Source organism: Trichechus manatus, unplaced genomic scaffold (assembly GCF_000243295.1).
Source record: "Trichechus manatus latirostris isolate Lorelei unplaced genomic scaffold, TriManLat1.0 scaffold00102, whole genome shotgun sequence".
NCBI classification, from domain to species: domain Eukaryota; kingdom Metazoa; phylum Chordata; class Mammalia; order Sirenia; family Trichechidae; genus Trichechus; species Trichechus manatus.
This window is the reverse complement of record NW_004444038.1, coordinates 5,154,385-5,172,389: the sequence shown is the minus strand read 5'-3', so window position 1 is coordinate 5,172,389 and position 18,005 is coordinate 5,154,385. Positions and strand designations below refer to the sequence as shown.

General features: G+C 38.6%; 1 protein-coding gene across 1 annotated transcript in view; it reads right to left on the bottom strand.

The window, feature by feature from the left end:
- Nucleotides 1–18,005, bottom strand: part of MYO16 (myosin XVI) — a 637,778-nt gene that overhangs the window by 603,653 nt on the left and 16,120 nt on the right. The window contains exon 2 of the mRNA XM_004382940.2: nucleotides 13,810–14,073. Coding sequence (XP_004382997.2) covers nucleotides 13,810–14,073 — 264 coding nt within the window. The remainder of the gene's footprint in view (nucleotides 1–13,809; nucleotides 14,074–18,005) is intronic.

The following is an 18,005-nucleotide window of genomic DNA, read 5'->3' as shown; positions in this document are numbered from 1 at the left end:
CACTGTAGAACTGGAAGATGCAGACCACAGTCTATTATTAAATCTACGCACTGTGCATGCTTTCTCTGTTCCCTTCTTGAAGACAGAGCTGATACTTCATATGTTTCACAATCCAAATATCTAATACCAGAGAGTGCATAAGACATCCATGTTAGTTGAGTCCAACTCTTTTGGGTAGGTGGGGGGTGTGGATCGCCAACACTCTGTGCCAAACATACGCTCCTCATTTTGACTCTGGAGCCCTAGTGGCGCAGTGGTTAAGAACTACAGAGGCTAACCAAAAGGTCAGCAGTTCCGATCCACCAGCCACTCCTTGGAAACCCCATGGGGGCAGTTCCACTCTGTCCTATAAGGTCACTATGAGTCAGAATCAACTCGACTGCAACTCTTTTCGAGTACTGAACACACATCATACCCAATTATATTCATAATAAATACATAGATGACGCTAGGTTTGGTTACCTACTCAGTCAATTTGACCATATTCTAAAGATGGTAGGGCATGGTTTCAATATCTGTGAAAAATGTGTTGCTGTCAAGTTGATTCTGACTCATAGTGACCCTATAGGACAGAGTAGAACTGCCCGGTGGGGTTTCCAAGGAGTGGCTGGTGGATTCGAACTGCTGACCTTTTGGTTAGCAGCCGAGCTCTTAATCACTGCGCCAGTGGAAGGTCACCTTTAATGTACCTAGTGACTGCCACATTTGCTAATTGTCATTTGTGCAGCTGGTTACAGGGAGATGGTTCTTATTGTTGCTGTTAGTTGCTGTGGAGTCAATTCTGACTCATGGCGACCCCATGTGTGTCAGAGGAGAACTGTGCTCTATAGAGTTCTCAAGGCTGTGACCTTTAGGAAGCAGATCATCAGGCCTGTCTTCCATGGCTCCTCAGGGTGAGTTCGAACCACCAACCTTTTAGCAAGTAGTCAAAAGCTTAATGGTTTGTGCCACCCAGAGAGCCCACAGGGAGGCTGGGGAGAGAGAATAGGGCTGCATTCGGTAGAAATCCATGTCACCGCTAAGGCAACAGTGCCAGTGCAGATGCGTCACCTTCATACGGGCAGCATTCATTAAAGAATAGTGTGGAAAAGTATAATTGGCTCCTAGTTTCTATATCTATACTAAAAAGGGAGCCCTGGTGGGGCAGTGGTTAAGACACACAGCTGCTAACCAAAAGGTCGGCAGTTCGAATCCACCAGCCACTCCTTGGAAACTCTATGAGGCAGTTCTACTTGGTCCTGTAGGGTCACAATGAGTCGGAATTGACTCAACGGCAACAGGTTTTGTTTTTTTTAATACTAAAAAGAATTAATAAATTTATTTGCTAACCAACTACTTTCCCAATAAACATAAAAAGAATTTTAACGTCTGTGCCAATCTAATAAATGCAGGGATCTGGCTAGGCTAAGGAATCCTCATGTAAAAGTTCTGTAATGCAGTCTCATTTCATTTCTTACATATTAAGCCCTATAAGGAATATATGAGGTTTACTCTTTCACCCAAGACTACTTTTTTTTTTTTTTTTTTGAGAGGGGGCTTCGCAGGGGATAGGGAATTTGGTCCCAGTAACTTACTTATGAAACTCTATATGAGAAGATGTTCAGCCTATCAATAAATAGATTCTCCAATATATATTAAGCAAATACTATATTCTAGGCATATTCTTAGAGGGCTCTGGATAACATACACCCAGTTTATACTTTCTGTAAGTTATTCAGAGGAGGTGAAGGCATCCACATTTAAAGAATTTGCATCTCAAGAAGTCTAAAGAATTCTGGCTTAGAAGACTGGGGGAATGATGGCGACATTCACTAAAATTGCAAATTGTTGTTGTTGTTAGGTGCCGTTGAGTCGGTTCCGACTCATAGTGACCCTATGTACAACAGAACGAAACAGTGCCCAGTCCTGCACCATCTTCACAATCGTTGTTATGCTTGAGCCCATTTTTGCAGGCACTGTGTCAATCCATCTTCTTCTATTGAAAACAGAACAAGAAAATTTGGTGTGGGGTAGAGATGGGGGTAGAGAGTTCAATTTTGAACATGCTGAGTTAGAAATATAAGACCTTCAGAAATATGGGGTCTGGAGCTCGGGAAACATGTCTAGATACTGATGTGGGAATCATTAGAGGGACTGGTGGTGGATGCAATGGGGATAGGTGGGGCCATCAGGGAGGATGGGCAGAAAAAGAAGAGAGTTAAGGTCAGAGCCTTAGACAATGGGCAAAAGGAAGAGGAACGTGCCAGTAAAACTGGGGATGAGGATCCTGAGAGGCAGGAGGAAGGCCAGCAAACAGTGCTATCACATTTTTATAATTTTATATTTTGCTTTTTAGTCTGAAAGTTTAGACTTCATGTTAAAATTGAGGCATAAATGAAGCGTGAAACTACACATCTGTAACTATGCCTATGAGCTCTTTGTGTAGCTGGAATAAAACAGGGCCCCAATAACTATAAACTCATAAATAAATCTTCTTAAGTTGTTTTTTAAAAAAAGGAGGAGGAAGTAAATAATCCGGGAGGTTGATCAGGAAAAGGGAGGTAAAACCCCAGAGTATAAAGAAAACTCGTTCCTGCCATTGGCGATGCCCTTGACAGTGGGCAGAAAGCTCCAGCGGCCCACCAGAGGAGTAATTCCAAACAGTGATGGAAGCAATCAACCTGCAGGGTTAATGGTTTAGCTCACTTCACCATCAGAAATGTTTGAGAGACAGTACAGAGTTGTGGACAAACGCATGGACTCCATACTCAGACCTGAGAGCTCACTTCACCGTCAGAAATCAGCCTGAGAGACAGTACAGAGGTGTGGACAAATACATGGACTCCATACTCAGATTGACCTGAGAGCTGTTCTTCTACTAAAGCTCACTTTCTTCACCGATAAAATGCGAGTACCTACCACATATTGTTACTAGGAGGATTAAGTGAGTAAAGTCATTTAAAGCTCTGGTAATGCTGAGTATGCCTGCTACTTGCCAAACAATAACACCACCATTACTTTTAGAAAAAAAATACTGTGGACTAAATCAGTAAAAACTGACTAAGATTTGAGAGTATCAATCCCAGTGTAGCAAACTACATGTCCACTGAAATTTTTCCTACACAGACACACACACACACAAGTGTTTCCTCCATCTATCTCTCTGTCTCTTTCTTTTGTGTGGTATAACTCAAACAGAGTTGAATTAAAAGCTCTAAAAAGAAAATTTACAACAAAGCTTCCTTTGAGAAGGAAAAGAGTTGTTGAATCACATTTTGGAATAACAGAGTATATGAAAATGACAAATTGTGCACTAAAATGTCACCAACTACCAGAGGAGAACAATAAAGCACCAAAGATACTAAATTTATGGTTAGAAAAATGCAACGTTTAAAAGCCAAATGAAAATCCTGAATTGCTTTTAAATGACACGCTACAAATCTTAGCATAAATAACACCATAGACATTTTTTCCTTTGAAAAGGTATATAGGCTTCTTTATACTCAGTAAGCCAGGAAAAAGGAGCCCTAGTGGCACAGTGGTTAAAGTGCTTGCTGCTAACAAAAAGGTGGGCAGTTGGAACCCACCAGCTGCTCCGCAGGACAAAGATGTGACAGTCTGCTTCCATAAAGACTGCAGCCTTGGAAACTCTATGGAGCAGTTCTACTCTGTCCCATAGGGTTGCTATGAGTCAACAGCAATTTTTTTTTTAATCCCATAAAGTTACTTGTATCTATTAGATAAAACGTAAAATACAAACACACACACACCATCTGCAAAGTTTCAAACAATAACTTAAGTGCGAAGGATTTTTCCTCATGGAAATATTTTTTTTTTACTTTCTCTATGGCACAAAAGTGTACATTTGACTACTTAGGTGTCTGAAAGATAAATGAAAATATCACTGTCATGAATAAAATGAAAACTTTCTTCCAAGGGAAGTAAAATATATGCAAGGGAGGTTATAATGCATGAGAAGAGGTTGCTTGCCTTTGCAACACAATTTATTTTCTTGAATTTGCAAGAAATTTATGTTTTGCCTCCATATGATGAAGTGTATGGATACTTAAGTGAGGCTATTCAAGATAGATGAGAATCTCAAAAAAAGTAATAGATACAACCGTTATTTTATACTTGGGTCAGCTCCAAATATAGAACAAACATATTCTCTGTAGCCCAGTATTTTGATTTTACATTGAAAAATGTATTTAAAATATTAACAATTATTAGAAATTTAAATTTTTTTGTTGACTTCTAAGAGTCATTCAGCTATTTTTTCATCATCTGATGCTAATGCTGGCCTTATTTATTGTCCATCATCTTTTCTTCTATTAGCAATGGAAACTATTTCCTGGGAGTAATAAATTTATATAGTTTTATTTTCTGAGAATATTCTCCTTCACCACACTTCAGATATTTCTTTTGTTGTATTTCTGTTGTGAGGAATAAACAAGATATTGTACAGAAGAGTTTACTACAGTTTGCTGCACTTAGCAATTGTGCAATAAACATTGTGTGTGCGTGAGTTATTTTTTTTTCTGTTCCCTGTAATCCATTACTTTGAATACCTTAGTTTAGTCACTACAATAAGCAAAATGTGGTGATTTACTCTAGTTCTTTCTCACCATAGCCATCCAAAACACACACACACAAACCCATACACAGCAATTTCTTCAATAAAATCCCATCCAAAGTTATTATGGATTATTCAAAGAAAATATTCTTCTTGCTTCTTTCGAATTGAAAAATCAAGTCTACTTGCTTAGATTTTAGTGTCTTTATACTGACATTCATGTATAAATGTAAAAATGGCATGGGGGCAGTGTCTGACCTTCTTCAACTTCACAAGGGGGAAAAAGAAAGTGCCTCTCTCCGCCATCTTTACTAATTCTAACACCACCTGTTCCTCACACATCACCCTCTACTTCTCTGCTGGGTTCAGTGATGCACTGCAGTGGCCACACAGAACTCACAGACCATACTCACAATTATGGGGTTTATTAGGGAAGTAACAAGTTACAATTCAGGCTTAGGAACACTCAGGATGCAGTTCTTCCATAGAACAGCCTCTTCCCAACCGTGCTCGGAGGCATGCCTCTCCCTGGCCCTCAGTCTCTGCCCAAATGCACTCAGCTTTCTCTCTCCGTGGGCCAGGGAGCCCACTGCACTGCCTCCCGCTGCCGGGTCTCTGCTGCTGGGTCTCTCCTGCTGATCTCTCTCTCCTTGGTGGTGGGCTTCTCTCCTCTGCTCTGGAATTGGTTCTCTTTTAAGGCAAAACTGACCAATCCCCTTGGTAGGCCACATTTATCCTATCACACAATCACCTGGGTGGGAGTTCTAAGACCATGGCTAGAAAAGCAACACACAAAAGTAATTAATTGCACCACAATAAACAACCTGCTATCCATCATGCTTATGTATTTAATACACTTAAAATATATATTTAAAAAAAAAACTAGTACTTGCCAGGCATCGATGGTTATAGAAATATTTTCATTAGGCAGGAAATATTGAGTAGCACAGTGGTTAAGAGCTCGGCTGCCAACCAAAAGGTCAGCAGTTTGAATCCACCAGCCGCCCCTTGAAAACCCCATGGATTCTACTCAAGGACTTTGCTCCAGCAATTCACCGAAACTAATAACATCCATAGTTCTAATGCAATTCCCCTTTCTAGACCTAGCAGCAGCATTTTACAAAGTTGATCACTCTCTCCTCCTGAAGACAGCATACTCCCTTCATTTTCCTCCTTCATTCCTGGTTGTGCCTGGCTGTTCTACCTCATTTTTCTGAACTCTTAATATTGGGATGCCTAGAGCTCAGTCCTAAGATTTATATTTTTCTACCTCATTCCCTAAGTGATCTCATCCAGTCTTTGAGCATTTGATACCATGTGTATATAGTTACCATCTATATGCCCATGAGCCTCAAATTTATATCACCCCCAAGCAAAATACTCCCTTGCTTATCCTCAGCTTCACCCCTAAATTTACTCCTAAATGTGTCCCTAACTCAGTTAATGGCATGTCATTCTCCCACTTGTTCAGCCACAAAACTTGATGTTACTGAATCTCTCTCTCACTTCCTGTGGTAGACAGAATTTTGGCCCCCATGGTTTTTGCCCCGGGATGGATTACCCAATAAGCAAGGTAAGCACGTGATTAGGGCATCAACAAAATAGGGGAACCAGCTGTCCAAAGCAAAGACTCATAGATACCAAGCGAGACAGAAGGAAAAGCAAGCGCGACAGTGGAAGTGAACTGACAGGGGACTAGATGAAACTGATACTCCAGTGCATAAGAATGTGCCAGCCAGAAATAAAGGTCACACAAGGTCACCAGGGCACCCAATGGCAACATTGTTTAAGCTATGAGGTCCCTACCACTTCAACACCTTCGTTGACATCTGTCTCCTACGGTCCCCTCCTATAAAATTGAAACGTCTTATCTCGGCGGGTCTCTTGGGGGTATACTATTTCTTTCTAATATACAAGAGGCAGGAGTGGGTTGTTGGGTCTAACTCTTGCTACACTCACCCAATATGCAAATGGATCCAACATGAGCAGTTACTGGGCAAGAATGGATATTAAGAGATAACAAGTCTCTGATCCATTCTGAGAGAATAGTCTTGTACATTCAGGTTTGCTGATGCAGCACCTCCAGCCAGGAGGGCCAGCAATGCTCTTTGCCATGATATAGACACAAAGGTATTCTCTTGGGCACATCCTGGTAAACAACCAGTGGGAACTCCAGTCCCAGATGACATCCAAAAGCAAGGGAACTCAAGTAAGTCGACCAGTGCGATGAATTCAATCAAGTTACTTTTCAACTATATACCATTTATATACAGAGTTATGTCCTAAGTTTTGTAAACAATAATATTTATAACTTCAACTTTAAAATATGTTTGGCATACATGCGGACACAATCTAGCATACATTTAATGTAATGATAACATGGGTAATAATTTAATATAATAGTAACATAGCAAACATCCATAAGATGCCAGAAATATTAATATTTATCTAACATGAGAAGTTTTAATTTATGTATCAAGTGAGTTTCATTTTTTATTGTGTGTTTATTGTGTGTTACACGGGGCACAGTGTTTAATATTTATCTATGCTAATAATCAAGGTATTGGATACATTAAGAGAACACAAAATTCAGTATTTATTTACCATGCAAAATATGTTTCTGTTTTGCAGCAATGAGTGTGTTTCTAAATTCATCTTCCAAAAAAGCCACCAAGGGCATTTATCAGAACAATACATTTATATTTTATCAGAATATTTATGCACTTCCATGTAAGGAAACTGAACAATTCCTCGAAGAAATAAATTAAATCAACATTTAGAAAATAAAAATTATATAAATGTATTTTATTTTCCATTTCCTTTCAGAATGACTTTAAGAAATTGATTGATATTGTTATGACTTGAAAACAAACTTGCTCTTTGAGAAGCGGTGTTGTTGCATCAATTATGTACATATCCCCGAATATGGGAGTTGAACAATTCCACAAACAAATAAAATGTATATTTTATAAATTTTGTATATGATAACAATTATATTTTCCGTTTCATTTTGGACCAATCAGCTATAACCTCAGATTCATTTGTCTCTCATCAACCACATAAGAACACGCCAGGGGCACTATAATCACGATCTGTGACATATGGAGTCCTGTCCTGCGCAAAGTGAACCAAAACACGTTTCCAGATCGAGCATACACCTGTATTTGTATCATACTCTTTGTAATCACTCTCACCCCCATCGGAAATCAGCAGTAGCCCAACGAACTGTGAAGACTCAGCATCAAAGGACAGAAAGTGAGTGTGCAAATTTTTAGGTATTATTTCAAGACAAAAACACTCATGGAGATCTGCGAAGGGCCCACCAACAAACATCGTACAACAAACGAATGAAATTATTTCTAACTGCCTTTTAAGTACTATTTCGTTTTACTATCTCAGACTGGAAGAACAAACTACATGTTCCAAATCAATTTCTTTTACTTACTAATTTTCAAATATAAGTTTGTGTGTTAACATCCAAATTTGAATGTAAATTTTATTTTGTAAATTTTACTTGTTTCATAAATTTTATTTATTTTCAATTATTCAGATTTATTCGCTAAGGTATACTTGGTTACCTTCAAGTCAATTCCGACTCATAGCGACCCTACAGGATGGAGTAGAACTGCCCCATAGGGTTTCCAAGGAGCGGCTGGTAGATTCGAACTGCCCACTTTTTGATTAGCAGCTGTAGCTCTGAACCACTGTGCCACCAGTGCTCCATTTTGCTATAGCAGAACCAAATTTAAAATGTGATGTCATTTTATATCCAGGTAAAGTGAAATGGCAACAACTAAGTGGAGCACAAAAACAAAAGCTCAAGAAAAGGATTTGTGAATCCTTAAAGACAATCCCAAAATTAACTTCCTTTGTAAAATGTAATGAATCAGAAGAGACTTCTGTTGAACCTCGAGTTTAATGGGTGCAAATCATTGTACTAGTACTGCTAGTGCTTAAATTACTAAAAGTAATATGAATGTAACAAAATTTGTTCCAAACTTTGCATCCATCCCTTGCTGTAGTAAAAATATTAATACTGGTGTAGAAAGTGAAACTATTTTAGAATCTGAAATTTGTCACATCTGCAGACCCCATAAATAACAGAAATACAGATTCTGCTTTGTGGAATAATTTTTCTTCTAATGGTGTATATCAGAGCCCTGCTGGCATAGTGGTTAAGAGCTTAGCTGCTAACCAAAAGGTCGGCAGTTTGAATCCACCAGCCGCTCCTCGAAAACCTTATGGGGCAGTTCTACTCTGTTCATAGGGAGGCTCTGAGTTGGCATTGACTCCACTGCAACAGGTTTGGTTTTCTGGTTTGAATGGTGTATATTATTGGATCAAAAGAGGGCCCAGTGATTGTCAACATCACAGTGGACCATTTAAAAATTCATGCCACAAATTTCTGGATGGTAAACAAACAAGGTTCTGTAGCCAGAATATATGTCTAGGGTGCGGAGCTAATGGTGAAGATTATAAGAGGGAGTGGCTACTGTATTCTCCATCGATTGGCTCTATATATTGTTTGCAGACTATTTAGTCCTAAATCATTTAATTCTCAATTTGCTATGGATGGATTTAGCAATTGGTGCAACTTGAATATGATTGATAAATATGAAAACAATCCAATTCACAAAGACTGTATGTTGTCGAAGACATGTTTCTCGCTTAATATATGAACTGGAAACACAAATTAATGAAGAACATCAGCATTGGAAAGCCATCTTGCAACACGTTGTTGCTGTCATTGTAACAATTGCTGAAGACAGACTACCTTTTCGAGGAAGAAATGAAGCATTTGCATCCCTAAAAACGGAAATTTGGGGTGTCTACTTGAGCTTGTTGCTCAGTTTGATCCACTTTTAGCAGGTCACATCTCAAAATATGGTAACACAAAAAAGGGTAATCCATAGTATATGTCTAAAACAATGTGTGAAGAATTACTAAACTTAGTAAGTGATACAGTTCGACCAACTATTTTCAGTGAAATAAGCATAGTTTGGTATTTCAGTTTGCCTGTAGATTCCACTCTTGATCTTTCTCATCCAGATAAGCTAAGTATTGTTTTAAGATATGTATCTCCAACAGATGAAAAACTTGTTGAGCAATTTATCACACTTACTAGCTTAAAAGGTCCTACCAGCGAAGAAATTGCAAATCAAGTACTTCACTGTTCATGTGAAGTCTGCCAAACTGATTTTTCTAAGTGCAGAGGCCAGTCCTATGACAATGATGTCAATATGTCAGGGCGCTATAAAGGCATGTGACGGAAGATTTTAGAACATAACGAATATGCCATTTTTATACCATATGCTACACATTCACTTAATCTTGTAGGTCGTAGTGCAGTATATCATTGTCCAGAAGCAGTTGTTTTTTCCTACTGTTCAGTTACTCTACACATTGTTTGCCAGCTCTACTCACTAGATGGCACTTCTTAAAACATATTTAGGCAATGATTGAGTGTTAAAATGTCTTTCTAATACATGTTGGGAAGCACATGGTGTAGCAATGAGTGCAATCCTGGAATCATACACTCAGATTCTAGATGCTTAGAAAATATTGCAGAAGACCAGGCACAAAAAGGAGATACCAAAAGAGAAGCTGAAAACATCGCCAACAAAATGCAAACACTAGAGTATGTACTTATGTTGGTTATGTGGAATAATATATTGCAGCATTTTCATCAGACAAGTCAAACTCTCCAAGATTCAGAAGTAAATTTGAAGACATGCACAGATCCCTACCAGTCATTAACAGGGTATTTACAAACTTTAAGAGAAAATTTTGAAAACACAACAAAACAAATCAAATACTGATTAACAAGCAGTTCGCCATCGCAGAAGCGATAGAAAGAAACAAGTAAATGACAGAAGTGTTCCAGAAGTATTGGGTACCAGAGATCTATACATCCCTGGCACACTTGAACCTTGCATGGAAAGAAGGGCGAAAGGGTAGGAAGTTCTTCAAACAGACTCTCCTTCTTAAGCAATGTGGCTATACCCGATGAAGAGTGCACAAAGTCCTCCAAGAAATTAGGGCAGGCTTATTCTGATGACTTAAATACAAACCTTTACAGAGAAGTGCAACAATTTCATTCTTACATAAGAACTAAGTTTACAGATTCAGGAAAGACAAATTTTACTCAGGTAGGCATGTAGGATTCCATAATAGAAGATAAAATACAATGTGTATTTCCCAATGTTGAAATTGCTTTATGCATATTTCTAACTTTAATGATCACAAACTGCATTGTAGAACACTCATTTTCATCCCTGAAGAGACTCAAAAACCCTCAGCATACAACAATGATTCAAGAGAGACTCGATTCATTATCCTTATTATGTACGGAGGTAGATGTTGTTCGGCAGCTTAATTGTGTCAAAACCATAAGAAATTTTTTTCTAATTATAACGTGTTAAGAGACGAAAAATCTATCTAAAATAAAACATAGTAATTTGTTGTAATACTTGTTTTCTGATCATTAAATCATCTTCCTGAAATGCTCACTCCCCAGATATCTGTATGTCAACTCCCCACTTCCTTCAAGAGGTCTTCCTCTCAACATGTATCATTATCTATCTGACTATATGATTTTATCTTATGATTTGAGGTCACTCTTAAGAGACAGTTGGGCATCAAAGAAGGAGAGATATTGTCTGTTTATTTCAGAGCTGTCTGGCACATAATAAAGACTCAATAAATATCTCATGAATTAATCCATTGTTGTCCATGGAATGGGACTCTTGGGTTTGTTATTTTGTCCTATTCTCACTGCAACTATCCCAGTCCAGCTCCCTCTACATACACTGGAATTATGTCAACAAGATCTTGGTATCTTTGCTCCTAGTTCTTATTCTCACCCTTCAACTCATTCTACAGATAAATCTCCCTGATTTATCTCTGCTAAAAAAAAAAAAAAAAAAAACATTTACAGCACATTATTTTCCTTCTTAGGAAACAACAATGTCCCCCACTGCTTTCTGGTTCAAGACCAGACCTTGAAGTGTCTTACCCTTATGCTACTTAAAACCACTTTAGCTGCCACTCTCCTTGATTTTCACTCCTGTCACACAGATTTCCATGTCTGGGCACTCCGCTTCCTGTGGAACAGCTTACCCAAGATGTTGGCCACATGTACACTGTTCTCCTTTCCTTCCTTCAAATATCTAAGCTCTAAGCAACCTGTAAGGTCAGAGTCTCTCAAAAATCATGTTCTCCAAGAAACTTTGTCCAACTATTCCAGTTCTACCAGACTTCACCTTTATTCATTAATTGCTTTCTATGTTATTTATGAGTTTATGTTTTAATTCTCTCTCTACTTAGAATGGACATTTTTGAGGAAGGATCCTATTGTTTCCTTCTCTTCGATTACCAAAGTGGCAGCAAAGTTCCATGCCTATAGCAAGTGCTCAGATATTACTAATCCGGATTGTATGACTTGAGTATTATTTTCCAAAACATTATAATAACAATAGTTGCTGCTTGGTCTCTGGGTTTATTATTTTACTACTCTTAATTTCCTTTTAACCCTGACGTAGGTCTTATTTTGTACTGTAGATATTTTGCCCATCACCTCCAATCTTTTAAGGAACAAGAGACTTTATAAATATGCAAATGTATGTTTTCCTGTATTACTTTCAAATCAATATAGAGCATAAGTTTAAAGGTCTGCATTCTAATTCAGGTTTGCTCTGACAACTGCCTGGGTGAACTAGGGCAAATAGCCTCAGTCTCTCATCAACAGCACTGGAAGGTGCTGAGATAGGCAGGAGGGAGCAGTGACACGATAGACAATGGCTCTTGCACTTCAAGATTCACAGAAAAGATCGCCATTAAGTAAACTGCTACAAGTAAGAAAAAAACCAAACCCAGTACTGTCAAGTCGATTCCGACTTATAGCAACCCCATAGGACCGAGTAGAACTGCCCCATAGGGTTTCCAAAGACCAGCTGGTGGAATCAAACTACCAACCTTTTGGTTAGCAGCCATATCTCTTAACCACTGCACCACCACAAGTAAGAGAGAATAATAAAACAGAGAGTAAAGAGTACCATGGGATTGTCTGCCAGAGAATGTGATACGCTGGCCGAATCTCAGTTGCTACACATGTAAAATAAAGAGGTTGGATTAGGTGATCTCTTAGGTACTTTTCCATGCAGAGATTCTGTGTCACTGACGCTGCATTTTAAAAAAAGAATCTGAAAACGTCTCAGAATATTCCAATTTAGCAAGCCCATACAAAACCATCAAAAGAACTACTTTAGTCTTCTTATTATAGCTACCATTTTACATAATGTGCTGTCAGTTTTCCCAGATACAGAACTGCAAACCTTGTTTGAAAACCTTGGAGCGAAGTATGTTACTACATTTAGAATTTTTATGCTTTAACAAGTTAAAATATGCAACTAAGTCAGGGAAGGTTTTATCACCTAATGAGCTACCAAAAAAAAAAAAAAAAAAACTTTTTTGGACTTCTAATTGTGGTTAAGGGATAGTGAACCTGTTTTATTAGCATGCTTGTTTCTGATAAATTCAACCACTGGTTCTACATGTATACCTACAGCTGGAAAGCTTTTCTCTTGCTAGGACTTTGGACAGTAAATTCTAAAAAAGATTCCAAAAACAAAAGCAAAATATCCACGCACAAGAATACATGAAAAGTGAGAAGCTTAATAGTCTCGTGAAGAAAATTAAGATTTTGATTTGATGTTCTCAGAAAAATTTGATACCACAAACCAACCTACTTCAATGGATACACAAATTGACTCTTCTATACTGAGTTTTGGGGAGAACCGACTTTACTACTGTATCTACCCATGTATGAGTTAATGAGTTCCTGGATGGCGAAAATAGTTAAGCACTTGACTACTAGCCAAAATGTTGGTGGTTCAAATCCACCCAGTGGAGTCACGGAAAACAGCAGTGGCAATTTGCTTCCAAAAGGTCACAGCCTTAAAACCCCTATGCAGCAGTTCTCCTCTGCACACATGAGGTCACCCACCACGACTCAGAAGTGACTTGACCTTAGCTAACAACAACATGAGTTAATGATTAACGAAGTGTGCAACCCAATCTTTGTAACAACGTTCATTGGATAGTTTTGTTTTTTTTTTCTTGAATGTTTCAGACAGTTCCAAGAATGCAGCCTCCAGTATTTAAAAGACATTTTACCGCCCACCTCCCTACCAACAAAGAACAAACAAAAAACACGGAAAACCACTCTCAGACATTTTTTTAACTTTTTTGTCACGTACCTTCTTTGTCATTGTGATGGATAATTGCATCCTGCATCATGTCGGCAAGGTGAAAATGAACTTTCTGATTCTTCCCATGCTTCAGCTTTTTCAGAAATCCTTCCTGCTTCTGAAAAGCCTTCTCCCGCTCATAGTAGGCTTTGACTTGTTCACAGCGCATGCGTTTCACCAGCCGTTGCCGCTGGCCTAAGGGAAGGGACTCCAGCAAGCACTGGTCAATTTCCATTTCATGAGATCGAAAAATATTACATAGCTGAAAGCAACCTAAAAGAAAAGCAACAGGAAACATCATGATGCCTTTTATTACAACCAGTATCATACAGCCCTAGAAATCATACTTCATTTTAGACTACCTATTACACAAGTCATAAAATCACTCCACCCTCTCTGTGCTTGATATGGAAACACAAAGCCCATCTTACAGACTGCAGAAAGCAAAGAGAGTTGGTATCTTATCCATGAATACATGGTAATAAAATGAATAATAGAATTAGGTATGTAGTATTGCTCAACATAATTATGAATAACCAACCCATCCTTTTCTATTTCTTTAAATCCATAAACCAAAAAAAAAAATCTAAACCCATTACCGACAAGTCTATCTTGACTCACAGCCACACTAAGACAGAGTAGAACTGCCCCAGGCCGAAATGTTTTACCACTGTGCTAAGCTCCTTCATACAACTGAATAATGTTGAGTCAACTTTTGGTTGTTGAGTTTCGCAGAAAGCCATTCCAGTCTTGAGAAGACCCTAATAAAGGTGGTTTTGCTTATCATGATGACCCTGCTAATCTAAGGTAAGAAAACACAGACTTCCAACTATTTATATGATACAGTGATTAATTTATTGCTGAACCCTTTTCCTCATGATCAATGACATGCATTTCTAAGGGACCTAACTATCGTTGTTTGGTGCTGTGGAGTTGCTTCCGACTCATAGTGACCCTATGTACATCAGAACGAAAACACCGCCCAGTTCTGCACCATGCTCACAATGGTTGCTATGTTTGAGGTCATTGTTGCAGCCACTGTGTCAATCCACCTTGTTGAGGATCTTCCTCTTTTTCACTGATCCTCTACCTTATCAAGCATGATGTATTTCTCCAGGTCGCTATGAGTCGGAATCAACTTGGACCTAACTATAGTTAAGAATTTTCAATTGCTTCATATGCATGTGAAAGTTGGACAATGAATAAGTAAGATCGAAGAAAAATTGATGCCTTTGAATTATGGTGTTGGCGAAGAATACTGAATATACCATGGACTGCCATAAGAACAAACAAATCTGTCTTAGAAAAATTACAGCCGAATGCTCCTTAGAAGGAAAGATGACGAGACTTCATTTCATGTACTTTGGACATCTTATCAGGAAGGATCAGTCCCTGGAGAAGGACATCATGCTTGGTAAAGCAGAGGGTCGGCAAAAAAGAAGAAGACCCTCAATGAGACGTGTTGACACAGTGGCTGCAACAATGGGCTCAAGCATAACAACGATTGTGAGGATGGCGCAGGACTGGGCAGTGTTTCGTTCTGTTGTGCGTAGGGTCACTATGAGTCAGAACCAACTCCATGGCACCTAACAACAACACAGTTAAGAATAAAGAGATAAAACAAAATTTTTTTTCTTTCAGCAACTGAAAATGAAGGCTGACATTCTGGCATTTGTGATCTTTGTCTTAATAATATATTGATTAACAAACCTGAGTTCTCTGGACTGGAATTGAAAATTCACTTTCTTTCAAGATGGTATTTCCTATAGAGACTACTCAAAACACCTGTAACAGAATTTTACAAACTCTTTTATCTACCACTATATTAAAATTTTACCATTTTCAGAAAAAAATCATGTTAAATCAGTGAAAATGCTAGAGTCTGGCCCACAAACACAGATTCAGGTAAGTGTTATATGTTCTTTGCTTTAGATGTTTATGATACAAGTAACAAGTAACTATAACCCATTGCTGTTGAGTTGATTCTGACTCAAAGCAACCCTACAGGACGGAGCAGAACTGCCCCATAGGGTTTCCAAGGAGCACCTGGTGGATATGAACTGCTGACCTTTTGGTTAGCAGCCAAACTCTTAACCACTACATCCCCAGGATTTCCACAAGTAACTATACATGCACAAAAATGTGGTTGATCATATGCCATGTCTGGGAAGATCATACAGTGAAGGTCTACTTCATTGTTGAAAAGGTGTGCTATTCTTTTGAAAGGACAACAAGTCATAACAATGCTATGTCCATCTCTAAAGCACTTGATACTTTGCAAAGCTTTATTCTCACAACCACCTAATGCACAGGCATGGCCAATCCTGGTATACAAGTGAAGAAAATTAAGTTGAGAGAGGCTGCAACTTGTCCAAGACCAGGGCCAGATTACCCAATAAGCAAGGTACTCAGGGGCCTGTGATGGTTAAGATTGTGTGTCAACTTGGCTGGGCCATGATTCTCAGTGTTTATATGTGATCACTCCCATGACTCAATCTGCTGTGAGTAACCAATCAGTTGAAAGGGAGTTTCCTTGCGGGTGTAGCCTCTATCCAAATATAAGCAGACATTCTGGCTTTTTGCTCACTCTGGATCCTGTGGCTGCCTCCTGTTCATCTGACCTCCAGTTCTTGGGACTTAAGCCATCAGCTTATCTGCTGATCTTGGGATTCTTCGATATTCACAGCCTGTGTGTAAGCGCTCTGCTTTCCAACCTGCCGATCTTGGGTTCACCAGCCCCTGTGGCTACATGAATCAGGAGAAACCTCTATCCTAATCCATGGACTTGGGATGTTCCAGCCTCTACAATCTCATGAGCTCTTTCTTTGATATAAATCTCTCTCTATATATATATTTATACACTTTACTGGTTTTGCTTCTCTGGAAAACCCAGCATAACAGAGGGTCCAATTGTACCTTCCCACCAATCTGCAGTGCACAGTATCACCTGTCCCCCACCACATCAAAGATGTGTTGAAACCCACGTGAAACTGCTCACCACAGATTAGCAAGTAAATACAATTAAGCCCATGTGTACCTTGCTCAGTGCAAGCTGGTGCATACTGTGCTTACTGGTTAATCCGCCCGTCTAAGGCCAAAGACATGACTGTATGACAGAGTCGTAAATGCTTCACAAAGGCTCAGGAATAAACAAAACACTGATTCTCTGAAACCAGATATTTAATATACAAATACTTCTGTGTAAAAGAGAAAAAGGGAAGATAAGTAGTATTGCTGAATTTTGTTTTCATTGCTTGTTTGCATTTGACAAACTTTTAGAATCCTATTTTTGCATAAAACTATTCATAAGTATTTGTGATGTGAGAAGTATCAAATAGCTGTGCGTAAAGTCTTCCCTTTCCATCGACCTAAACACAAAGACACATCAGAGGTTCTCAAGTGATGACGAATTGCTATGGAGTACGTTCCTTTGGTAAAGGTCATGATCACGGCCACAAACATTGTCTGAGAAAGCTCATTAATCATGAGCAGCAAATATCTTCTGCTTTCCCATCTGTTTAGAAGCCCGCACCAGGTTTGACTGATTGACCTCGATGCTCAGGACACTTCCACTCCCTCAACTTCCTGACTTCTCAGTAGGTGTCCAGGGAATCATCAGGGCCATTGAAAAACCCAAAGAAGTAAAAAAAAAGAAAAACAAATCACAGAATGTCATGTGCTGATTAGCATGCAGTTGAAGGGTGAGGATAATCTAATAAACACAGCAGTCCTCTAGTTTTTAACTCTTAAAAAGGATCTCATGGTGAAATTTTCAATTAACTATCAAGGAGTCCGCTGTCTGATTCATTGAGCAATCCCTCTCTGACCGTCAAACGGAAGTGCTGAGGGTGGTTCATAAATTAATTTCCTGATTTCCTTTTATGATTTGGAAAACCCAGAGGCCAAGGCTGTTAAAATTTAAATCTACACATGTATAAAATATTGATTCTTTAAAATGTGTTTTCTTGTTCAACAATTCTCCATGCTTTGATGTTAAATGGTCTAAAAGTCGATTTATATTCTGAAAAATTATTGGGTATTGTGATTTTCCTTTTGTTTAATTACAAGTGTCATGTATATGTGCCTCTATCATTCTACAATATAAACTAGAAATAACAGAACTACAGGAAAAATAAGTTCAGGGCAGCTTATTTAAAACTAATGGAAACTTGTAAACGTGCACTGATAATAATAATAATACCTCA